This window comes from Glycine max, chromosome 10 (genome assembly GCF_000004515.6).
Source record: "Glycine max cultivar Williams 82 chromosome 10, Glycine_max_v4.0, whole genome shotgun sequence".
In the NCBI taxonomy this organism is placed as follows: Eukaryota; Viridiplantae; Streptophyta; class Magnoliopsida; order Fabales; family Fabaceae; genus Glycine; species Glycine max.
Window position 1 is genome coordinate 45,438,391 of NC_038246.2, and position 25,851 is coordinate 45,464,241.

Here is a 25,851-nt window from a genome sequence, read left to right on the forward strand (position 1 = left end):
CCACCCTTCTTTGTTTCTATATGCCTTTGCACGTTTCCCTGTCTTCTATTTCAATCACTTTCCTTTCTTAAATTTCCAATCAAGATAATTTCTACCTTCACACCAATTTGGACACTAGTTCTTCCTCATCCAAACATGGAGGGCACTCGCATTAATTACCTTGTACCTAATTGGGTAATGGTTCACTCTAATAAAAATGAATTCATATGTGATATAAAATCAAATTGTCTCAGTTAGAAATTAGAATGTAATTAAGATATAAAAAAAATAATACACACAATAAATCGTATATTTAATATTGTAAAATAAACACACAAATGATTGCTTCAAAATGATCCAAAAATTAAGTCCAAGACTATTATGTATTGTTGATTATATGTTTGTTCAGAATTAAATATTAGTGCGTTTATTTTAAAGAAATATATAACTTTGAAATAGAACAAAAAATAAGGTAACTAATGACTATTGTCATAGTAAAATCTTCTAATCGAGCAACTGAGAACAATATAAGGACTAATGTGCAAAATGATTTTAATGGGTAAAAATTTAAAAATGGTAACAAAAGCCGCATGTGATGAATCCTCGTTATTCAATATTTAGTTAATAAATCTAACAGAAATTATTTATTTGTCTACCGTAAACTTGATAAATCACTTGTCCATCGTGGTCATGAAAAAAACATTTTGGGTAAATGATGAAGAGAGAAAAGAGAATTAGAGAGATATAAAGATGGAAAAAAAAAAAAAAGTGCCGATAGAGAAGTAATTGAGATGAGTGGTTTCCAAAGGAATGTTGGGTCTACGAGTGTGCTTATATATTGTTGAATTCTGGAGTATTCTCACTGCCCTGGAATTTGCTTGGCTGAAAGGTATTCATAGACTGGATTGAGAGTGATTCCCTTGCAGCAAATTCGGCTTGCTATTAATGGCTGTCCTAATCAGCACTCTTGGATTAACACGTGTTCACACGCTCCCTTATAATCTTCCCTCTGCGTTTTGTTCATCATCTTGCAGTTTCTTCTATTTTATTTAATTATTTTGAAATTGTCCCACTTTTTTTTATCATGATATTACGCTACTTTTCATTAAAAATATGATTAATTTTTGTCAAAAATTAAAAACACAGGATACATATATTGAATAAATATTTTTCTTTTAATATAATTTATTTCATATTTAAGATTAACTAAAATTTTAATCTTGAATCACTTAATTAAAAAACATAAATTATTATCAAATTATGTCAATTATTAATTATAATATCACATTTCCTTTTTAGTTAAGGCTCTATTACCTTGAAGAAAAAGAAAATAAAAAAAAAGAAGAAATAAACATAAAATAAGATATGATTCACACTTTTATATTTTATTGTATTTTTTTTCTTTTTCTTTCCAATCAACGGAAGAACGGTACCTAAGTTTCGGTTTATTTTGTGGCATGTATTTGCTTTGTTTTTTTTTTTTTTTGGTCAACAGTATTGGCATGTATCTGTTACGTTTCTTTCTAGCATATTTTCGGTTTAATTTGGACCTTTGGCCTTAACCAAAAACAATAAAAGGAGAAGTAATTGAGAGATTCCAAATTCGAAAAGTATAGCCGAAAGACATAGGCTCAAATTATTTTATAAAAAAAGTACGGACTAATTTTAACCATTTTTTTTATTTAAAAAAAAAAGTCATTTCTATTTGTGGATGTGCGTGAGAAATGGTAGGTGCAATAACTAGTAAATACACTATTATGTTGATCGGTTTTCTTAAATTAATAAGAAGTTTTTAAACAGTGTTTCCTTTCGTTATTTCTTGATCCATGTCATAGAATGGGATAGTAACTTTTATCTTAATTACCGTAATTTTCTGATAAAAAAATATACTTCTATGTACTTTTTTTCAGTTACATGCATGTTATCATGCCATACACACACACACACACATATATATATATATATATATATATATGGAACCGACCCATAAATGGGTTTCATGCCAATCATATGGACCGCGATGATCCTGCTAATGTAAAAAAGAAAAATATAATAAGAGGGAAAATTTATGTGTGATGGTAAGGAAGATTTGGTCTCAATGGATACACCAGCCCAATATGGCAGCATACTATTTGTAATATAGCCCTTCGAGTTAATTGCATGCTCAATCTTGCCACGAAAATATAGAGAGAATTAAGGCTTTTGTACTTATTTCTTGAGGATATACTAAGGGAGCATAGTTAAGTCGGTTAGTATGAATAAGTTGAAATTTTTTTGATATTTAAGTTGATCTGTACCGATAAAAAAACATATAAGTTTGAAGGTAAAGCCTATTTGAAATAAATAAAAATTAAAGAGCTTAATTTAATAACTTAAGTTTAATGAAATAAATTAAAAGTGCATAAAAAAGGTCATGGCCTATTTCCATATATAAGCTCAGATCAACTCTTTAATACCCTTAAATAATTCATGTTTGGAGAAGGTCGGCTATGAGGAAATTATGTAGAAAACATACACAGTACCCAAAATTGGTATCCTAATTAAGATGTTGTCTATTCAAATCAACAAGTTCAGATATTAAGGACTAACTATTTTATTTTTACCAAATTTATCATTCTAAACTTCTATTGACATATTTAACAAGAATTTAAATACGACATTAAGCTTACTAATTAATTTTTCCAAAGTTTGTGACAGTATAGTTGCAAATGAGAAGCTCTCATTCATATTTTTCCATTACTGCAGAAGTACAACTAGCTAGGGCCATTACACAATGGTTCCTTATCACCAAAAAAGACCTCTAGGAACAAGAAACAAGGGCTTATCAATTATTCATGACCACAACATATACAACACACATACACTATCGACCCAGTTACGTACATTACATTTCTATCAAAGTTTCGACCACGTCTTGCACCACAGAAGTCAAGAGGGACTTGTTATTGGCATTTCTAACGGAGCAATTGGCACGAATCTCCCCTTGATTCCCCGTGAGCACATTAAGCTGACCCATCTTGAGCATAGCGAACACAAACTTGTCAAAGAAGAGGCTCTGGTTAACGGCAAAGTCGGTGACAATGCCCTTAGTCCTCGTATTAGTGTAAAGGTCTTGGTCGGAGGTGAAGAGGCCCTGGCGGTTCATGAGGTCAACGTAGTACTTGTTGTCGAAGGTGTTGGGGGATCGGATGTCAAGAACGGTGGTGTTGTCGGTGTTGGCGGCGGGGCACGTGCGTCTGAGGTTGTTGCCGAAGGTCTTGTCCATGACGGGGTCTTGGGTGGGGTAGAGCCTGTTGGTGAAGGAACCGCAGTGGCTGATGCCTATGGTGTGGCCACCTGAGAGGGCTACGACATCGGTTGGGTCGAGGTTTTTGGTGGCGAGGGAGCTTAGGATGGTTGAGGCGTTGCTTGAAGGTGGTGGAAGGTTGTCCAATGTCACTTGTCTTGTGGCAAAGGTTAGCCCGTCTCTCCTTCCCAAAGGAATCTCATAGTCTGGTCCTCCTGACTGTTTTTATCAAATTCTTTAATTGTTTTTAATTATGTAAGATACTTCACAAGTTCCTTATAACCATAACTGAATCAATTCACTGTCAAAAAGTTTCTACAAAATTTTAACCTATAACCAAATAATTATTTGTACTTACAAGGAAAACAGCATCTCGTGCAGTGAGGGCAGTGATGTCGGAGCAGGAGACCACTCTTCCACAGCTCTTCTCTAAAAGACCACGAAGGTTTTCGATTATCTTAAAGGCCTCAGGTCTCAAAGTCAAGTTTGGTGGTGCTTCTTTCTCACCCGGCCCACTTGCTGATCCATCCAATAACACTGACCCATCACAACCCTACATGTTTCAATTTTTTTATCCATCCACGTTAATTAATTACCAGCCATAGTCATCAATGCATATGTCAGAATATTTGTTACTCCAAATTAATATTTGTATTATGTTTTCAATAATTGTGTTCTAATTTGGCCTAATGATAATTAAGAGACAGATTCAATTTGATTTGCTTGATCATCATTTATATAATGATTGCTTTGTTAACTTTTCGTACTTTAAAAAAATGTTTAGTGATGCTATTGTGCATGAGTACTAGAAGTCTTACGAGTGTTTGTTATTCGCTACTGCTGCTCATTCTGTAAACTACCCAAGTTAATTATAAGCATAAGTATCAAGTTTGGGTAGTAGAAAAAAATTGTAATAATTAATTGTATATTATATAGATGTTTTTACTGATAAGAGTGATCGAGCTCCTAGCTTGGCTATTTAGTTAATTATTATTACCTGAACAAAGCAGTCATGGAAGTGAAGGCGAAGCAAGCCAGCAGCTTGAGCAATGTCCTTGTTGAAGACCTTTTTGAGCTCTGATCTAACGATAGATTTAAGCTTAGGACAGCTTTTGTCGTAGAAGTTATATGATAGCCCCTTCGCTGTGGGAGGCTTGGCTTGTGCCTCACACACTTTGATATTGTAAACAGAAAGAAAGATGCAGATGAGAAGAAAGCTGAAAATAGCACTCCTACAAGAAATAGAAGCCAGGATGATATCAAAGTGGAAAAGGTAATGAATTTAGATGTACCTAGGCATCTCTAGTATTTAAAGATAAGGAGTGCCTTTCAACCTGGACTAGTGAATCAGAATATTATATTGGATCAAGTGAATATATTCGTTAATGTTTTTAGTAGTTTAGCGTGTTTAATAATATAAAGGTTAAATTAAAAAAATTTCTCTTAATTTTTTGAATTCAATATTTTTTATTCTTCTTATTTTTAATTATAATATTTCATCGTCCTAATTTTATAAATTTAGGATTCTGATCTTCTTAATAAATTATTAACTAATAATTATAATTAATAGAATTATTAAATTAATTATAAATAAATAATTATTAAAAATTTAATTAAAAATTAATAATCTTTAATCAAAATTATTAAAGTTTTTAATATAATAACTCATAGATTTTATTATTTTTTTTAATAGTTAATAGTTTTAAATTAATTTATAATTAAATTTATAGCTTTATTAATTACAATTATCAATTAATAAAAATTGTCAAATTTTAAAATTAAAGCAACTAAATATTATAATTAGAAAAATAAAAATCATAAATTGAAAAAATTAGGAAACAAGAAAGTAATCTAGCCTAATATAAATTGAGTTGGGGAAATTAACATGCATTATTGTTAAGAGAATTATAAGCAGCCGTGTGTGGTAGGTTCAAGTACATCTCTGGTGCAGGCTGCGGAAAATAAATAATTAGACATGAATGACAATGGTAGGTGGTTGAAGGAGCATTAAAGTTTATGAATTGGATTTGATGTAGGTAGGTCATTGTCATTGAATAAAACCCAATGTGTCAAGATAAGGAGAAGGTCACGTGTTGAGTACGAGGGTAATTAGGTTACTGCTTTTAATTAATGCAAGTGGGCGGCAACATCTTGAATTTTAATAATACTACTGTTAAGAGGGGCAGAGGACAGAGGTGGCTGCTGTATTTCAGTAACGTGGAAACTGGAATAAGTTCAGTTCAATTTTGATGCCTGCTTAATCCTCTTTGTTTTTTGCCACCATAGACATAAGAATTTTCTCTATGCCACGGTGATGCGGGAAATTTGAACTTAATTCATGCAAATTTCTTTAAAGTTTAAACTCTTCATTCTTCAATATTACTATTATGGCTAAATTACTTTTTTATTCTTCTAATTTTCTAAATTCATAATTTTTATCTAAATTTATGATTTTGATCTTTTTTATTTTTAATTGTAACCTTTTAGTCTTTTGAGCTTTACAATTTGATTATTTTGGTATACTTCATAGATGATTAACGGATAATTGTAACTAATAGAATTATAAAGATAATTATAAATTATTAACTATTAAAGACTTTAATAAAATTTAATAATTCTGATTAAAGATTATTAGTTTTTTGTTGAATTTAATAATTATATAACCTTTTTCTTTTTAGGTATCGAATTTAAAAGATAAACCACTCATTAATGATCGGATTAATTCGCACCTTTTTTCCCTTGAATAATGTTTATACTAAGATTTGAACATATCACTTCAAGTATACTACCTAATCTCTCATTATTAAGCTGATTCTACGGTTCATTTATTTTAAAGCAATATTGAACTTATTTTATCGTCAACATTGACAGTCAGTACTCTCCAATCATTTCTTAACATTTATTAGATTTTGGTAGTTATTCATGTTAATCTATTATTAACCAGAGGTGAGGTATATATATATATATGTATATATATATATTCATATCGTATTAGTAGCATGAATTATCTACCAACATAAATCATAAAAATTGTTGGTCGGTCATGCATAAGCACAAATATTTTTTGAAATTCACAAATCGATTATGAAAGTTAACGTTTGATCTGTTAATTAAAAGTTAAAAATGGTTTGCTTTTATTCATTGGTAACATCATTTATTATTTGTAAAAATAAAATAAAATGATATGGTACAATTTTAGTATCCATATCCTCTGTTTGAACTATGGAAGAATCATACATATTGTTTATGAAAGCTTTTCTGGCCATTATGAATGATCTGTACAATGATCAATCGGAGTCGTATCAGGTTATGTATAATTTTAATTTTCCGACACGTTGTCCTTCCATCCACTGAACTTCTAAAACCAACGTGCAGGATTTTTCAAACTTTTGAAAATCTCAGCCAACAAAAGCATACTGACTCTTATCTTTTTCTAAATCCGTCCCACCTCTACCTTATATTGTCTTTCACTTTTTCTTTTTCCTTCTATCAGATCAGCGTAATAGACCAGCACAGCACTTAAGATATATGTTAGGAATATTGAAGTAAGTCTATTATATATTTAGGTTAAAGTTAAGAAACTTAATTTTGGAGTAGTTTTATTTTGTAAATTGAATTTGTACGTAAAAGAAATTTTGGTCTTGTTTTTATAAAGATTTAGTTTCAGGTAAAATATAAATATGTAAATATACTTTTAAGAATAATAAAATATGTGATAAAACTGGATTTATTTTTCAAATTGGGTTTGAAGTGCTGCAAATTAACAAAAAATCAAACATGTTCTAATTCATTTCTCTACGAGAAATTACTTTCATACAATAAAATTGGACCAAAAAATTATACAATAATAAGAGAAATAAAACAGAAAAATAAATAATATTGAATAACATAAACTATGTGATAAAAATAGTTATCAAAATGTGTTATATAAATAATATAAGTCTTTTTATAATACCGAAGTTTTTTTTTATCTGCCAAGATACATATTCCATGTAAAAAAAAGTCAAATAAAAAAAACATTGGCCATTATCAAAAGGACAAAATACAATATGATTTCAATATACACAATTATATATGAATTACTTCATCACTAATTTATATAATATTATATATGAATTACTTCATCACTAATTTTATTTTATTTTTTTATAGTGACAGAAAGCAAAAGATGATAAAGACTCAACCATGACAACAGGCTATAACCCACAGACCACGACAACGTTAGCTTGAATATCGGCCCAGCATTATTAGGGTCGCGTTACAAATTACCCAGGCTCCTTAGTCAACAGGCTATATCCTTAATCTCTTTCTTTTTTATAAAAAAGTCTAGTGTACACCAGTGTCCGCTGATTATTGCTAATTACACAAGACTTTTTTAAAAAAGAAAAGAAAGAGATTAACTACACTTGACTTAGGTAATTGAAGTTTGTGACTTTTGTTTGATAAAAAGTATTGACATTTAATATGAGAAAGGAAATGGAAATGTTGTTGGACTTCAAGGCATGGGTTGAGATAATTGGATGCAAGTTTGTGTCATTGAATTTGATAAGTTAAGTAATTGTATTAAACTCAATGAGAGATCATCGAATGGGATGTGAGTAAGGATACTCATTTTTATAATTTTACTTTCCTTATATATTTTAAATAAATTATATATTAATTTTTTAATTATATTTTAATTCACATAATATATAAATATAATGAATAATAAAGAAATGTAAGTTAAAAAATTAAGAATTCAATTATATTTTTTAGTTAAATGTATATTTTTAAGTTTATTTTTAATTATTTAACTATTAAGCTAATTGATTTATATTTTCAAAAATTATAACAATAAAATCTTTAATGTATATTGTGTATATATATGTTGTGACAAAAAAATTATAAAAAAAATATAATTGTGACGGATACATATATAGGTATAATTTGACACCCATCACATTTTTCGCTTAAACAGGTCGGGTAATATATGTAACTGTACCCATATCCATCAAAATGGATATTCTTTGACAAAATTGGGGTAGGTTTGGGGGTATATTCACCGATAGAAGGTTATTTGCCATACCTAGATGTGAGAGTAGTAGAAATGAAAAAATTTAGAGTAAATTACGCTCGCACTCTCTGTGTTTTTTTCAAATTACACCTAACACTCCTCATTTTTGCATCTTACAAAAAAAATCTTAATTGTTTAGCTCACATTACATCCGGACCCCCTATTTCCTAAACACCTTTTAATAATTTAACAAAAAATAGATACATGTTAGTCACATGACTTTTAATGAAATTTTATGTCTAAAATACCTTCATCTTCTTCCTCACACTCACACCCCTGTATTTTTTTAAAAAATTGCACCTGAGACCCTCTTCTTTTGCACTTTACAAAAAACTCCTTAATTATTTAATTCATATTACACCGAGACCACCTCTCTCCTAAACATCATTTAATAATTTAACAAAAAGTAGACACATGTTGATCACATGAATTTTAATGAAAATTTATGTCTAAAATACCCTCATCTTTTTCCTCTTAGCTCCATAAAAGACATGACACAATTTTTAACCTGAAAATATTTTAACACTTTTTCTTCTTCTTTTTTTTTTCTCTAGTTGAACAGGAATCCAACTTTTTATTGGACATAAACACACCTTGTTGGTACACATGTGTTAACACCCTTCCTTCTTCTTGTTGGACCAAGTGGCCTCAATAACTTAAGAAGGGGTGAATTAATTTTCCACTAACAAACTTTTAACCCCCTTCTAAATGATAGACTCAAAATGCAGAAGAAGAAGCAGCAATCAATTTAATAATGTTCTTTAATCATGCAAGACAAAATTGATTGCAATAAAATAAATGAGATCAGGGAAGAGAGAATGCAAACTCAGTTTTATACTGGTTTGGCCACACCTTGGTACCTACGTCCAGTCCTCAAGCAACCCATTTGAGATTTTCCTTTTTCTTTGTAAAATCCTTTTACAAAGTCTGAACCACACAGGGACAACCTATCTCTTGTGTTCAAGAATCCTTATAACTTAAGAGATCATCAGTCCCTTAATCAATCTCTTTGATTGAGAAGAAGAAGAAGAAGAATTCTCTCTTTTAAGAGAAAGATAATACAATGAAGTTCCATGAACTCTTAATAAATTTATAAGTGTTTGTCCAAGAGTTGTTGAGAGAGCATTTGACAATGAAGTTTTCTTGGAATCTTTCTCATTACTTTTTGAAGTCAGACACACACATATATATAGGTCCTTCGTGCCTTTTCAAAATGGTTTGAAGAGATATGTCTTTTCAAAAAGCTTTTTCTGAATTTCTTCACTGGTAATCGATTACAGGTTTCTAGTAATCGATTACACAGTTATATTTTAAAGGATCAAAACTTTTGAATTTGAATTTTAAGAGTTTCGTTGCTGGTAATTGATTACACACATCTGGTAATCGATTACAGATTCAAAATTCAAATTCAAAATCCTCTTTAACAGCTATTTTCCAAACTTCCCTTCTGGTAATCAATTACCAGAGTCTTGCATGACTTTGAAACCCTTTGTTTTAAGGCAATGCTTGATCTTGAAGAAATCTTGAAGCAAAACTTTGTTTGTTGAAGCAATATTGTATTAATCTTGAAGCAAATGTAGTAGCCTTGTCAATCTTGTATTATTCTTGAAGAAAATGTAGTAGTCTTGTTTGATTCTTCTTTGGCATCATCAAAATTATGTATACATACATTCACACTTCTTCTTCCTCCTTTTTTTAGTTCAATTTTTTTGTGCGTGTTGGGCCGTTTTGTTACTGCATTTTTATTGGATGTGTTTCCAACAATATCTAATGATTAAATACAGTCATTTGCTACAAATTTTAATATTTTACTCATGCATTTATGTTTTTAACTCCTTTCTTTAAAATATTTATTTTTGATGACTAGATGTTTGATATAAGGTCTCAATCAAGAGCTACATCTTTTTCAAATGTTAACAATAATGAAATAAAAGTCAAATATTAAAGGAAAAACTAATATTGTCTTAAGAAAGATCCATTTACAAGATCAATTAATAATCTATTATTGAGTATTTAATAAAGATGTTAGTACAATTTTATCTGTTAACATATTTTAATTGACATTAGTTTAAAATATTGTATAAAAAGAGTATCGAGTGTAATTTGAAAAAAAAAACACTAGATACAAGTGCAATTTACTTAAAAACCAATGGTCATGCAAGCTAGCTAACCTAGGATTGGGTCTCACACATTGATTGTATCTTTCTCTCTTATTGAAAAATCCAATAGGTGGAGACAATCCAAACCCTTAACCAAGAGGGGCTCATTTTATAAAACTGTCCTTGAACACAATAACATGTCATAAAAAACATTCTAAACATAGAAATTAAGGATTGCAGGAATGCAGGTAGTAACACGGGAGAAACTCCTTTTATGTAACTGACGTACATCACATTACTAGTCTACTACGAAACATGGTCATTAATTTATTAACAAACAAACATTCCTTAATTAATCTCACATCTGAGCGCTTAAATCCACTCCCTCTTCTTCCACCACAGAGGTGACCACCTTCTTCTTGTTGGGGACGGAGCATTTGGCGCGAATCTGTCCTTGTTTCCCGGTCAACACATCCAACTGACTCAACTTAACAACAGCATTTGAAAACTTTTCAAAGAACAGTTTCTGGTTTTCAGCAAAGGAGTTAACTATTCCCTTAGTCCGGGCATCACCGAACAGGTCCTGGTCCGAGGTAAACAGACCCTGTCGGTTGGCGAGGTTAACGTAGTACTTGTTGTCGAACACGTTGGGGGTTCTCACGTCAAGCACGGCCGTGTTGGGGGACTGGGAAGAGGGACAAGTTTTGATGAGGTTGTTGTTCAAGGTAGGGTCGATGGGTGGGTCCGTCTGGTTGATGCGGCTGAAGAATGTGGCGCAGTGGGCCCGTCCGAAGGTGTGAGCGCCGGAGAGCGCGACCACGTCGGTGGCGTCGAAGTTTCTGCCGGCAAATCTGTCGAGGAGCTGGCCGGTTCGGGAAGACGGTCCCGGAAGGTTTCCTGTGCCGTCTATGCTGAAAGTTAGACCATCTTTTCTTCCCAGTGGCACGGGAAATATTGGCCCCCCTGACTACTCATAGTCAAAGAAGAAAAAAACAAGTCATAGTAAGACAATGCTAATGGCTATTGGCTAATGCGTGTTGCATTAAATAAATACTACTGGTTCAACTTTTTTAATTTATTATACATGTAAAGTGTATTTATGGGGAAAAAAGTTATTCATTTTTTAATTGCTATACTTGCTTTGTGTTAAATATTCATGGCTTTATTTCAAGTATAGTCATGGTGATCGTAGAAATATGGGGAGTTTGGAGAGTGATGATTTATATGAATAATATTTTATTGTTAAAGTGTTGTGATTTTTTTTTGCCAACCAATCAAAAAGAAAAAGTGTTGTGACAGTGGTACTACTAAAGGATAATTACCACCCCTTTTTAGGTGTTTAAAGTGATGTATGGCAAAAATTATCCTTTAGAAGAAGACTTGGTCAAACGGGATTTTTTTTTCCACAATTAAAACGAGGAAAAATTGGGTTTCTTTTAGAATATTTTAAAATATGTACGGAAAAAGTGATGAAAAATAAGTAAAAATAAATAAAAACAATTATTTAAAATATCAATCATCCAACGTACCTTCGTTCTAATTGCATTTTCTATATTACTATAGGAGTTAACTATGTGTTTTTTTTTTTTCAAGTATATAGAGTAAATGTTTGGATTTCGGTTGCAAATGGACAACAAAATGAATCTCTACAGTCCACTCTTTTTTTTTGTAAGATGCGTTTTATATATCATTGATTTAATCTCAAGATTCGTGCATAACAAGGTTTACTGATCGAATACCAAACATGCACATAGGTTTGATATGATTTTTCTGACTATTTACTTTTGAGATGAAAAGAAAGGAAGGGCACAAATTAACTGATTGATATTCTTGTAGAGAATCTGAATATAAGAGAGGATGCATGGATGAAATAAATTACCAGAGAAACAGCATCGCGTGCGGCTAGAACAACGAGGTCAGCGCAAGAGACGACCCTTCCACACTGCTTGTGAACAAGAGATCGAAGATTTTCAATGGTCTGCAAAGCCTCTGGCCTTATCCCTATGTTTGCCGGTTGATCCTTTTCATTTGGACTTCCATCCAACAATATCGACCCATCGCAACCCTTTATTTATCAACATTAAAATAAACATTATTTATACTCCTTAAAAGAACTGTTTATATCTATGAATATATTTTTATGAAAATAAGTACATTTTTAACACGACTCATGGTACACCACCACAGTTATAAAGATCACATGATAAATCTTTGTCAAACCATTTAGGATATCAGAATAAGAGAGACCGACAACTATATTACTTCATCAACATTAGTTGCCACTAAAGATAGTAGTTAAGTATATTGTTTTTGATGAATTAGGGTATTGTTTAGCCAAGAGTCAAGGACTACTCCTTCCACATGTATACTTAGATTTATTTAAAAAATTAATCTGATTTATTAAAATATGTGTTTTCATGCACACATGAACCTTGTAATCGAACTCCAGAGCACATGCATATTTAAGGGATAAAATTATTTGTCAATCACCATGCATGTATTATATATTACCTGAACAAAGCAGTCATGGAAGAAGATCCTGAGTAAGGCAGGAGCTTGACCATTGTCCTTCTTGAACACCTTCTGGAGATGCTTGCTCACTATCCCTTCAAGCATGGGACAGCTCGTCCTATAGAAATCCCATGAAAGTCCATCCACAATTGGAGGAGGTGCCTGGGAGGAGGCATGGGTGCAGGAAGCAAAAAGTAAGGAAGAAATAAAGAACAAAGAGCACAATAAGGGAGTAGTGCTACTGCCACTAACACCAGCCATCATTGTTTTGCTTAAGTGATACTTGGAATTAGTAGCATCCACGATTATTATTTATAGAACAAGGAGCCTTGTGGTGGCGTTCCACATTTTATTATTATTTTTACTATAAAGTCTGTTTCCCAGCAAATCAGAGAGCGACACATGTGCCTCCCACTTTGTTTCATGCACTTGAATCCTGAGCATTCAAATCAGATAGACACAACATGACATATTAAATAAATAAAAAGTATAAGAATTTAAACAATATATATATACGAGAACAAATAGTTTACATGAATAAACAGTAACACAATATCTGTAAGGAGAAAAAACTAAAGATCGAGGATCTATTTCCGGCCAAAATCAATTTTAAAAAAAGCTCATAAAACTTTGTGCATGCTAGTTCTCTACGAATTATATCAATGTATATATAATATTTTTTTAATAATAAGAAAAATTGCTTTTTCATTTGTCAAAAACATTAGCAGCGCTTTTTACAAGAGAAAAGAGAAATTAAAGAGAAACAAAACAATGAGATAATATGTGACTGAAAAAAAAACTAAAAATTAAACAAACGACACTTTTGAATATTTGTAATTTAAGTTCGTGTTAAATAATCATGCATGATACATGTGTAAGCACCAGCTTAATAAATCAATGATCCAAACATAATAATATTGAATTAACTACTTTTAATGAAAAATAAATTTGGTTTAGGCAAGCCTCCTCGGCCCTGGCCCAGGAATTAAGCCCAAAGAAATTTACATCATATTGAATTAACTAATTTTAAAGCAAAATAAATTTGATTTTAAAAAAATATTTGATTTAATTATGAAAAATCATGTAAATTTTCACATTTGAAATATGCAATAGAAAATAAGAAGAAGAAGAAGGCAGAATTATAATTTTTCTCCTAATTAATCTAATCTTTATATTAAATATTAAGTCCTGAAGCTAGTCTATATTAGTCTCTTTTTAACACAATATTTTTTTTTTCATAAACACGCTAACTACTGATTAATAATGATTTTTAAGTTGTTTTAAATTTTTTGTTACTCATATTCATTGTCCTGTCTGGTCTCTTTCCTGGCTTGAATTAGTTAGTAAAAACTGAATTAAAGGCACCTCCACTCCAGGACCATCATCCAATTTAGTTTTCTAAGTTGCAATTAGAATGCCATTTTTATTTAGCATCCACCTATTATACTCATCATGACACCACGCACATGCCTCCTTTTGGGACCGACACCTTTCCAACACTTTATTGCTTCCACTTGGGTTACAGACGCCAGTTACTATGCCCAGTGCTCACTCACATTCCTCTTTTCCTCACATTATAGACACTACACATATATTTCTCTCATCCACGCCACGCGATGTGGGACTTGTTGCATTTTTCTTCTTGGACAAAACACCACGTGAAAAAAGTCCAATTCACAAGGAAAGAAATGTGCTTATTCATCGGGATACGTTAGATTTCACAAACAACTGATCAAACGCGACAAAAGATTGTTTGTACTTTGTTTTGGAAAACTTTGTATTCATTGTGTTTGTGGAGGTATTCATTCCTCTTTCTTTCTTACTAAGATATTTTTTTAAAAAAAAATTGTTTATCTCTTTGTAAGATTTTTTTAAAATTTTTCTTATATATTCTTACTTAATTATTCTTTTTCTAAATATTAATCAGAAATAAGTGAATAAAGAAAAAAGAAGAAAGAATTTTAAAATCATAATATAAATAACTAATAATTTAATTTGATAATTATTTTTCTTAAATTATAAATTGATTAAAAATATCTTACAATTAATGTGTCTCCCCCAAATAAATATCAATTGCATAAGTGGGAGTCATGAATGATCTACCTCAAGCCTATAAGATTCGAAGATATATCCTACATGAAAATGCTGAACTCTAGTGTGTGTGTGTGGACAAGAGAGATAAGGAGTGCCTTTTGTAGAGTATAAACAAGTTCATTTGGGTAATTAAAACTGAATTTTTGGAGTATGATTGAAGTGGATGTAAGTTTTTTTTTTAAATGTTTTTTAGAATATATACATGTTTGGAGTATGATTTAAGTCTGACCTATTTTTTAATATTTTATTTTTGGCTACGTTTTCTTTCTCTTTTTCACCGTTTTTTCAGTTTGGAAATTTGTGGTGCCTATTTTGATTCTTGTTTTTGGTCACGATTATTTGACCAGGTCTTGTTTTTTTTTTCTTACCTTCTAGGCTTCTACAATCTAATTAGAATCAGAGAAATAAATGAATTTTCCTTCAAACATCGGTCACAAAGTCTTTCTTTTTCATTATGTTTGACGTTTTTGTGCTCATTTTCCCATTTATTAAGTCCCTTGTAGTTCTCGGGCTGCAACCCTTCACTATTAGTATAATACAAAAACGAAAATTCTAATTAACATTTGAAAACATACCCTCGTGCAGTGTTACCTTCGTTCCATTTGTATTGTCATGTCCATAACGACACTACTAACTAGAAAAAGTGAATAATAAAAAACAAAAAAAAAACTTGCTTGTATGGCCGTATCTGTATGCTATCATACTTCCAAACACTATATACAAGGTAGAAAGGGGAGAAATTGGGGAACTCTTGCATGGCTTCCGACCTTTGTAAAACCCTCATCTCGGAGTTCATTAATTGGCAACAACAACCAAAAAATGCGATGATTTTGATGGCATTTATTATGAAGATGTAAAGTAATTAATGTTATAGACTTACATACAGTGATAGAAGCGCATAGATACGTAGAAGAAGGTATTTACAGGAGATTAGTTAAAAGTTTCAAAGTGGCATGGAGTCCAACCATTGTACAACTTGTGGCATTTGGGGCCTTTCCTTCTGCATCTCACGTGTGCACTCACACGCGATGCGCACGTACTCCTTAACAGTCTCCTCCCTCAACCCTTCTCCTCTTGAAATATTCACATCCACCATCTCTATCTCCGCATTCTTCTCCTTCATCTTCCTGGCCCACTGGACCATACCAATGTCGTCCGGGCCCAATTTCATCGGCAAATTGGGCCTGTGACTCGACGCGGTCTCAATCATCAAAATCCCAAAACTATACACATCCACCTCCCTGTTAGCCACATTGGACCCTTCTATGCACTCGGGAGGCATGTAGCCAATAGTTCCCGCGAACTGCGTTGACACGTGGGAGTGCGTTTTATCGATTCTACGGGCCAGCCCAAAGTCAGCAATATGGGCCTGGAACTTAGAGTCCAACAAGATGTTGCTGGCTTTTATGTCGCGGTGAATGACGGGCTTGTCAAGGCCGTGGAGGTAGGAAAGCCCATGGGCCACGCCACGGATGATGTTGACACGTGTGGGCCAGGGAAGTGGGGAGAGGGAGAGAGAGAGATCGGGCTCGTGGAGCCACTGGTCGAGGTTTCCCTTTTCGATGAACTCGTAGACGAGGAGGCGTTCAGGGCCTGAGGCCCAGTAACTGAGGATTTTGACGATGTTTGGGTGGCGGAGGCGGCTTAGGGTTTCCATCTCGGCGGTGAACTCGCGGAAGCCTTGGAAGGCGTCAGGGGAGAGTTTTTTTACTGCGACGGTGGCGCCGCTGGAGAGGCGGGCCTTGTAGACGAGGCCGAAGCTGCCGTCGCCGACGATGAGGTGAGGGGAGAAGTTGTCGGTGGCGCGGGCGAGCTCGTCCCAGGAGATCTTGATGAGGTTGGGGTCGGAGGACCAGCTGGCGTCCACGGCGGAGAGGGAGGAGGAGGCTTCGCGGTGGGGGGCGGGGCGGGTTCGGATATGGGAGGAGCGGGCCCGGGTCTTGGTGGAGTTGCGGTGGTGCTGGCAGAGGAGGATGGCGGCGGCGAGAAGGAGGGTGACCACGAAGAAGCTGGCGATAGAGGCGACGACGGCTTGTAAGGCGTGTTCCATGGGGGGAGGGTTTAGAGAGATGATTGATTGATTGAATGAATTGAGAGAGAAAGTGGAATAGAAAAGAAAGAAAACGTGATTGTGATTTCGTGGAAGGTGTAGTGGGAGACCAGTCAACGGATTTGTTTAACTCCTAACTCTCTAACTCTAACCCAACTTTCCTTTTTCTCTGCTGTGATTGTGAATTTTTACTGTTTGTTGACTTGAAGGATTACATTATTATCTATTCTCTGTTGGTAATCCGCTTTTGTAGTAACTAATCTGCACTGTTTTGGATTACTACATGGATGCATCCATAATCACGGAGTGGGAATGAGACACTATGCAGGATTTGATTTGAAACTAATGCATGTTCCCGTATATCAGTTACAAATTATTTGTAGGAGAGTAATATTTTTAAAAAATTAAAACTTCAAAATAACAATAATAAAATTTTATCAAAAATAATGGGACATGACAACATTTCTTTGAAAAAGTTGACAAAATATAGAAAGTTGAAAAGAAAGTGTCAAAAAGAGAGGTCACTAACATTTCTTTTAACATAATATATTTTAAATTATTTTATGTATAGTTAAATAATGCATAAAATGTAATTAAATGATACTTTAATTGTATAATTTATCACTAAACATTACTTTTTTAATGAATTTAAAATTAGAAAAAAATTTGTGGGGGTGGGGAGTATTTTTCAAGAGTATATACTATATAGTGATACTTTGATCTTTCAAGATGTTTTAAACAACACTTTACAGAGGAATGAAAAGTAGTTTCCATAAATTTTCAAGAATAATTTTTTATTAACCGTGTCAGAAATAAGTGTCTTCCTCATGGATATCCTTACATATCCATGTTCCATACCTAATTAACAAATCGTTATATTGCATCCAGTCAACCCGACACTGAGTCTGGCAAATAAGTAATTTAAATAAGCTATCATTGATCTCTATGAGAATATCCCATCCTCTAGTCAAACTCATTCGAAATCTTGCTCACCAACAATGGAGCATCTCTTTTAGGCATGTCCTCCGTGAAGGAAATTCAAGCGCAGATAGGTTAACGAGATATGATTCTACTTATGAGGATTCCTTTTATGTTTGGAACAACTGCCCTATCATCTTGCCTCTCTGGTCTTGGCTGATTCGCTAGGAATTGTTCATTTTAGGAATTAATCTTTCTCTGTTTGTCTTTCTTTTCTGACGCATCAAAAAAAAAAAAATATCCCATCTGTGTTGTGCTGAAAGAATTCCTTGCACGGTGTATATGCTCAGAAAATACATTAAAAAGGCGACGACCATAATAATAATGGTAATAAAATCCTTCGCATACAGATACGGACAGAAGTTTGTCTTTTATCATTCCCACAATAAACAAAATAAAAAATCGACAGGCGGAAAAAGGCAAAATAAAATTATAAGGATTATTTCATCGAGTCTTAGATTCTCTATTTTATTTATGAATTTCAAAAAAGAAGTTTCCTCAAAGTTGCCCACATATTTTGTGACACTGTAAATTACAGATTATATATGGGGAGGGGTGGGGGAAATGTGATAAGAATTTCAACCTGTCAGGAGCTTAATTTCGTTTTCGTTATCAACTTCAGTAGGTTTTACTTGGCCAGATGCCCTTTGCGCAGTGCAAGCAACATTTTTGACAATGGATGAGTAAAGGTCAAACTCCGCCTTTAATTTCAGGCAGCAAGCCTGTATCCACTTCTCTGCTACAGTCGTGGATACACTGTCTTGGCTATCCCTCTCGTGTTCTTCAATGGCAGGCCGTATTTCATCATATAAGGAATCAAGAGCAGATGTAGCATCATCCTTCATTTTCTGCATGGAAGAGACCTTTAAATAAGAGATCAACACAAAACTAGACAAGCAAATACAAATGGCAATCATTTACTATAAAGCACCAACCCTCTATGACCTAGCCATTTAAAACAAGGACCCTCCAGATCCAAATCATGATAACTAAATTACTAAAGCTATCTTTGCAGGATATTTACCTAGCTAACTAGGCTTAAATGATAACAAAATCAAAAGCCATGTTATAATGTTCAGCAATCAGCAACAAGAAAAACTACAGAAAGTCATACCTCACAATTAAAAATCTCCTCTTGTGCTTCCTTGGATGCTAGGAGGGCAGCAGCAAACTTAACATCGATCTTCTTCTCTATGAGATTTTTGAACCTTCCACCATTATATGCCCTTGATCTTTTGGTAGACATGGACCTAGGTCCAAGGCAATAGTTTCTGCCTGCAGTATTACTTCGGATATGTGATATTGCATTCTTTTGAGAAAGGGTATGTTCACTATCCTGTGAATAAAAGTTCATATCCTCGTCTGCTACATCAGTTTTAATCTTCTTAACATCTAAATCTTTCATCTGAACTGAATCAAGGGGCTGAACATGGAAAGCAGTGGACTCCGATAATTGCTCAGCTTTAACTATAACATCCAAAGAGGGTTCGGTTCGTCCATTAAAATTTGACACCGGTTCATCCTCTGCAGAATCATATACAGGAATTTTCTCAACTGAGTACCTGTAAACAATAACATCAAAAAAATTATGCACCAAATCATCACAAGAAAAAGGAATCAAAGGAACAATGTAAAAAAGACAGTCAAAGAGATATTAATAGATAGATTAGACTACAGATTTGATGATTATAGTTAAGGCAGTTCAACTTCAGTCTTCAGCACAAGGTCAATTACTAAGTAATATGCAATGCTGAATTAGTTTGTAGATCACATGTGCTGGACTGCTGGGCTGGCATTATCCAAAACAAGTTAAATGCAGGATGGGCATTTATCCATCCCTGGAAATCAAATCAGTGAAGAATGCATGTCCCCATTCTTCATATGTTATAGCCCCAGCCTACAACACTAGCCCACAGCAGCCAGCATTGATTGCTATTGCCACAGCTTGACGTTTCCATGTCATTATAAGATGACAGATACAAGAACACTGGAAATTCTTAAAAATCAAGATATGATAAAGTTTAGATACGTTAACATGAATTTTAGAAACAAAAAATGCTAGATACAAATGCACAATTTGTAAGGAGGCGTTGATAATTTCTCATCAATATCTAACTATATCATAGAATGAGTGAAAGAAGAAAAATTGATCAAAGGAGAAAAAAAATACACATCTTTCCCTTGCTGCTTACCCTTATCAGAATACAAGCACGATGCATATACTTTGTCATTTTTTATTGTCTAGGTTTCACACACATGTATAATGACAGTAGAGAAATCTGATCATAGCAACCTACAAAAAGCTAAAAATACAGCTACAGATGCTAATTACATTGAAATGTTGTGTATATTTATATTTATATGTTTATACATAATTAGCATAAAATCTTTGGTGTTGCTTATTACAGTGGTGTGCAGATTCCTAACAGAGAAAATGAAAGCTGTTATTTAGATATGAATGCATCACAAAAAAGGAAAATTAAAAATTACCTGCCATCATCATCTTCCCATAGATAAGTATCCTCCTGCTCATAGTTTTCCCAACATTAGAAAAAATAGTTGACTGAAAATCAGTAATAATCAAAGAAAAGGAAAAAGGAAAGAAGAAAAAAAAAAAGGGATATAGCTATAGCTATCTTCCATTATTACAAGTGCTAACCCCCCCCCCCCAATAAAATCATTGGAGCAAGCATTTCACTAGATCAAAACTGATACAACAACAACAATCAAGCCTTTTCCCAATGAGTGAGGTTAGTTACATGGATCAAACAAAGGCATAGGATGTGTTTGTTTCAAGGTATCAAAAAGGATTCCTAGGAAAGTAAACTTGCGAATATCACATTCTCATGTTTGGTACAAGTTTTGAATAAATATTCTCATGAATTGTTGATTCTTAGGAATATAAAAAGTTATTTTCTATGATAACTAAATATCCCTATTCCCTACTATTCTTAAGCATAATATTCATGGGAATGTGATTCCTAGAAATACAACATAAAACCTTGAAAGAATGCTCCCATAGTGTTCCATAGACAAATCATAGACCTTAGTTAAAACTTAACTTACCTGAAAACCTCGAGATTTTGCTCCAAGGAATCCAGAACATTTTAGTGCACCACAGAGGCAACGAACCTTGGCACCACCAAACCATTCAAAATTATAATCATAAGCTAACTCAGTTCCAATAGGAATATCATGTTTTGCAAATATTCCAACTCTTATTTCCCCCAACACATTCCATTTTCTCGTCTCACAGTTCGGTTGACTGCAAACTTAAAAATATTCATTTGATATCAAACCTTGGACAATGTTAAACAAAGAGAACAAAAAGAAAAACCTACTATATTTGCATACTAGCAGGTTCAATTTACTTATTTTTCATATTTTTGTTTGAAGTGATTACCAGGAATGATTTATAAATCTAGCAAGGCTTCCTTTCCTGGTTGCATCAATAGATTCAGACACATTAAGGAAAATGATAAATGCATCTTTAAGACCTGCAAAGCAAACAAGAGTTTATCAAAAACGCAAAATTAAATACCAGTCAGATAGAAACATTGAATTAATTGACATATGACCTTGATTTTCATAAGCCTGGGATCTACGTTTGGCTTCTTTCCATGATATTACTTCTCCACAGTATTCAATGACAAATTGTCCTGCCTGTATGAAATAAATAAATTGAAGTATGGCACTACTGAACTAAAGGAATGACTAAATAATTAGCCATACCCATAACAAAACAGAAAATGCAATGACATTCATTAAATTTCCCTTTTCTTTTCCAAATTTCATGGAAATTCATTATATGATTACCTTAATATCCTCATCAGCCAAAAGACCCCATCCACGGCCTTCAGTTTTAAACAACTTTGTTTTTGCATATTCACACTTCTGAAATTTCTGTAACCATGACATATAGGACATGAATATAGTAATTAGTAATTGATGTTAGCTTCATCCAAAATAAAGTAGGCCAAAAGTTCAAAAACTGTGAAACAAAAAAGTTCTAGAAGGGCATTCTTGAATGCTACTGAGAAGTTTCTAAAATGGAAAAGAAAAATAAAAACAAGCGGTAATTATGTCAAGTTCCCTCAGACACAGGTTGGGAGCAAATAAGTAATAACTTCTCATGATCAACCTTTAACTACCTGCAGGATGGTTATAGTAAACAAAAGACTGTATCTTTAATAGTGTTTTGTAATTGACAGATGCATATGAAATTGAATTTACATAATATAGCAATATATATCATCACATACAGGACTAAACATGAATTCACCTGATTTTTGCATAATATATCACAATGACAATAACCAGGGGTGCATTCAGTGCTGGTTAATACATTCAGGCAGCTATCCCCACATGCATTGTCAGGGTCATCAGCATCATATTTGCATTCACATATAGCAATATCCTCCTCCTTCTGCTTCTTATGCCTGGAAAACAAAAAGAAAAGCAAATAAATCAATATCACTTATAAAGGTTAATCCAGAGTTCTGACACCTGATTTCATGAATTTAAAGACAACCAATCAAGATGCATGCTTTGTGTTAATAGAATTACAGTGAAACACCATTAAGCAATCAGTAGCCAATCAAATTCAATAATGCACGGGGTATGAATTCAATTTCATACTAAGAACAGTTTCCATCAAAATATACTATGACCACAAAAGAATTGGAGTTGAAAACAAAGAGGGGGGAAAGATGGAAGATAGCACCATTAAGGAAACTACTAACCTTCGTATGCAAAACTCATTCTGATTTATATGTATGTACTGAGGCAACTCTTCAGTATGAGGATCCTTCAAAGTAATAATGTCCTTGTTACTTGACTCAAACACACATTAAATAGAACAATATTTCTTTTCAATAAAATAATAGATAAAAAAATATAAAAACCTAGATATAGAGGAAGGAAGTGAAGCAAAAACTAAAATGAAGAGAAAAATTACCATCAGAGCAAATGGTTGTATTGTAACCTGTAAAAATAGAAAACATACATAATTTTAGAGAGAAAGCAAAGCACATAAATTAATATGTTCAGGACTCATCTCTGATAGCTTTATACTCACACACAGCAATCAACTAACAAATTAAACCAAACTTCAATAAAAATAAAAATAACCGTCATAATCTTGCAAAATGCCAACGTAGAAAAATAAGAACACAGCTTTCCATTCTCAATTTACTAATCACTATGGGAGGACGAAGTTCAATTTTTTTCCTTTTCTACATTCTTCAAGGAAGTTGTCAAAAATTAATCTAAGTTGTTCAAATTTTCCTTCAAAAAGGATAACAAGAACCGGCACAGTGAGCTATTTTTCACCATTAAAGACATGGGTTAGAAATCTCTTTCCCCATTCAAGCAACCCCAGAAGATATGTTCCTTATAAACTAGTTTAAACCTACAACTTCCCAATAACGAAATCGCAAGAGTGTGAATCCACTGAAAATAACACATTGTTAGTACAAGTTTCTCTAGCTGTCACCACACATAATACACAAATTGTCAAATTTGCATCCAGTTTTTTTACCCTTCCTTTTGCTTTTTTTCCTTTGTCTTGGATAGGGCGTTATCTCCATCACTATTAAACTAAATGTAGTAAAAATTAAGGGACACGAGGTAGTTGAAGGTGACCTAACATAAGAGTCACATCACATCTCACACTATTGAATCAAAAATTCACAATTCTAGTGCTGGTATCACGAATTAAATAGAACTGTTGGTATTAATAAAGAATTGAAATGGTTTAAACTAAAACCCTAAAACCTTGGAATCAGAAAATTTGAGCCAGCTATAACAATGGTAGGGCTAGATTTGCCTCCGAAAATAAGAATTTGGATTAATCTATAAAGAGAAGTCAAAGGTCATTGCAGAAGCGAGAAATGGATTGTGAGGGTGAAACCTGTACTGCAAAAATGCGTAATGATCAACAAACTTCGAATGCAGTTAGCGGTTCCAAGTGGAAAGAGAAGACCTCCGCCAGCACTGGCGGATAAATTTTCTGGCAAGGGCCAGATTTCCGGTTAGTGGTGCTGGTGAAGTACAGTTACAATGACGCCGAAGATGGCGGTGGAGTTGGTCCGTTGGACCCGCGGGACGGAGGAGTAATAGAAACTCAACTCATAAAACGTTTTTCCAGCGATTTTTTTTTCACAATATCTCATGATTAAAATCTAAAATGAATTTTAATAAAAATAAAAACTTAGTTAGAATGCGTATAAAAAATACATAATAATTTATTTATAGATTGTCTTGATGAAATTATTTATTTAAATTATTGAAAAATATTTTGCAGCTCCCTTAAAATATATATAAAAAATAACTTTATTCGTCTAATCAATTTCTTTTATCATTCATTAATTTTGTACTCAATGTAATTAGATATCTTTTTAATCATTAAAATATATTAGTTATATACTAAACCTTCCATGAAAGATCATACTGCATTTATCGGAAGAAAAAAAAAACATACTACCGTGTGTAAAAATTTGAATTTCTTTTTTTGATTTTTTTAACTAAAGCATAGTTTCGTGTTTTATATATATATATTCCGTGTTTACCCCTTTTTAAGCTAAGTTTTGGCTTCTCCCCTATATGTCTCACGTTAAAATATGCAGATTCAAAATAAAAATTGAATAATTTTCAATTTGCGTTGCGATAATCAGGATTTCTCTCCTCTTTATTGGTTCATTATTTGTAACTCAAGTTTTCTCTTTATTATTTTCTATTTGTGATTAAAAGGATGTTTTTCACCCATGTATTACTATTCATATTGGAATTGTGTGTTGATTTTTTTTAAAGGCAAAAAAAATTGTGGAACTATATTACTATACTATTACTGAAACCTTTGTTAAGCCAAAAAAATAACAAAATAGAAAGGAAAATGTTGTTTGTTACGAAAGTGAATTTCATAATAGTCGAACAACGTTTGATTTCAGTAAATCTCTTTTTACATGTTTTTAAATTTTTTTAATCAATATCTATTTTATAAAATCATAACCGTCTATTCTATGTTTCGTGCAAATTACATGTTTTTACATTGGTAGGTATTTTATTACAAATAGCATCACCCAAATAAAAAATATACAACATAGTTGGAATCTCGAAAGTATATATATATATATATATATATATATATATATATATACTTACCAAACAGATTTTTGAAAAACTAAAAAGTACCTCCAAACCCAATGATCCAACAAAATGTCCATTCTATAAAAAAATCATATTAAAATTAAAAAATAAATACCTACCAACCTCAAATAACGATAAAAATTAAAATTGAGTTTACCATTTTCTCTTAATTATAAATAGTTTTAAGTTGAATTTTATTGTTGCAAGTGTGTTAAATGGGTTACAATGGTGTACAAGGTAGAGATACTATTAGTTGGGTGGGGGATCCATCGGGTTAATATTGTACTTGCTGAGCATATAAATGGTTGTAGGGGGGATAATATGTCAGAGGAAAGACCTTATAGGAAGAAGGTTTGGAGGTGATAAAAGTCCACTTCTTTTGGCAACCCACGAATGCCCTTTGTCTCTCTGATATGGTGGGCATGGAAATTGAGGTGAAGAACAACCCTGGCCGCTGGAATATGTTGGCAGAATCATAAGCTTGTCCAAGGATATGGGCATGAGGGGAGTGCTACTGCGGCATGGAAGCTGGGATTTCGATATGTGGAGGTTGAGTCAGACTATGCTAATGCTGGATATCTTGAACTCCTGTGATATGAACTCCATTTCTATGCATGTCCATGTTTCCAAGAGTGGAGAAACAAAAGGAGGGTTG

At 33.0% G+C, this 25,851-nt stretch overlaps 5 protein-coding genes across 5 annotated transcripts; all 5 read right to left on the reverse strand.

Annotated features, from left to right (window-relative positions):
* Positions 1-2,681: 2,681 nt before the first annotated feature.
* On the reverse strand, positions 2,682-4,559 carry LOC100777390 (peroxidase 12). Its single transcript, XM_003535516.3, has 3 exons — positions 4,263-4,559; positions 3,624-3,818; positions 2,682-3,484 (listed from the first exon to the last, which is right to left on the reverse strand). The coding sequence occupies exon 3, from the start codon at positions 3,242-3,244 to the stop codon at positions 2,864-2,866; it is 381 nt and encodes a 126-aa protein (XP_003535564.3). The 5' UTR covers positions 3,245-3,484; positions 3,624-3,818; positions 4,263-4,559; the 3' UTR covers positions 2,682-2,863.
* LOC121172976 (peroxidase 12) lies at positions 3,591-6,531 on the reverse strand. The gene is made up of 3 exons (XM_041006223.1): positions 6,503-6,531; positions 4,263-4,497; positions 3,591-3,818 (listed from the first exon to the last, which is right to left on the reverse strand). Exons 1-3 carry the CDS (start codon positions 6,529-6,531, stop codon positions 3,591-3,593), a joined length of 492 nt encoding a protein of 163 aa, XP_040862157.1.
* A 4,035-nt stretch (positions 6,532-10,566) lies between these two features.
* Positions 10,567-13,225, reverse strand: LOC100804126 (peroxidase 12). The gene is made up of 3 exons (XM_003536365.4): positions 12,929-13,225; positions 12,297-12,482; positions 10,567-11,384 (listed from the first exon to the last, which is right to left on the reverse strand). The coding sequence occupies exons 1-3, from the start codon at positions 13,190-13,192 to the stop codon at positions 10,776-10,778; spliced, it is 1,059 nt and encodes a 352-aa protein (XP_003536413.1). The 5' UTR covers positions 13,193-13,225; the 3' UTR covers positions 10,567-10,775.
* Positions 13,226-15,842: 2,617 nt separating this feature from the next.
* LOC100802728 (phytosulfokine receptor 2) lies at positions 15,843-17,282 on the reverse strand. Its single transcript, XM_003536362.5, has one exon. It carries the CDS (start codon positions 17,070-17,072, stop codon positions 15,966-15,968), a length of 1,107 nt encoding a protein of 368 aa, XP_003536410.1. The 5' UTR covers positions 17,073-17,282; the 3' UTR covers positions 15,843-15,965.
* A 1,210-nt stretch (positions 17,283-18,492) lies between these two features.
* LOC100804657 (histone-lysine N-methyltransferase ASHH1) lies at positions 18,493-24,223 on the reverse strand. Its single transcript, XM_003536366.4, has 11 exons — positions 23,962-24,223; positions 23,008-23,034; positions 22,793-22,857; positions 22,333-22,489; positions 21,867-21,953; positions 21,629-21,713; positions 21,454-21,547; positions 21,117-21,315; positions 20,541-20,575; positions 19,165-19,612; positions 18,493-18,898 (listed from the first exon to the last, which is right to left on the reverse strand). Exons 2-11 carry the CDS (start codon positions 23,008-23,010, stop codon positions 18,629-18,631), a joined length of 1,443 nt encoding a protein of 480 aa, XP_003536414.1. The 5' UTR covers positions 23,011-23,034; positions 23,962-24,223; the 3' UTR covers positions 18,493-18,628.
* Between the last annotated feature and the right edge of the window lie 1,628 nt (positions 24,224-25,851).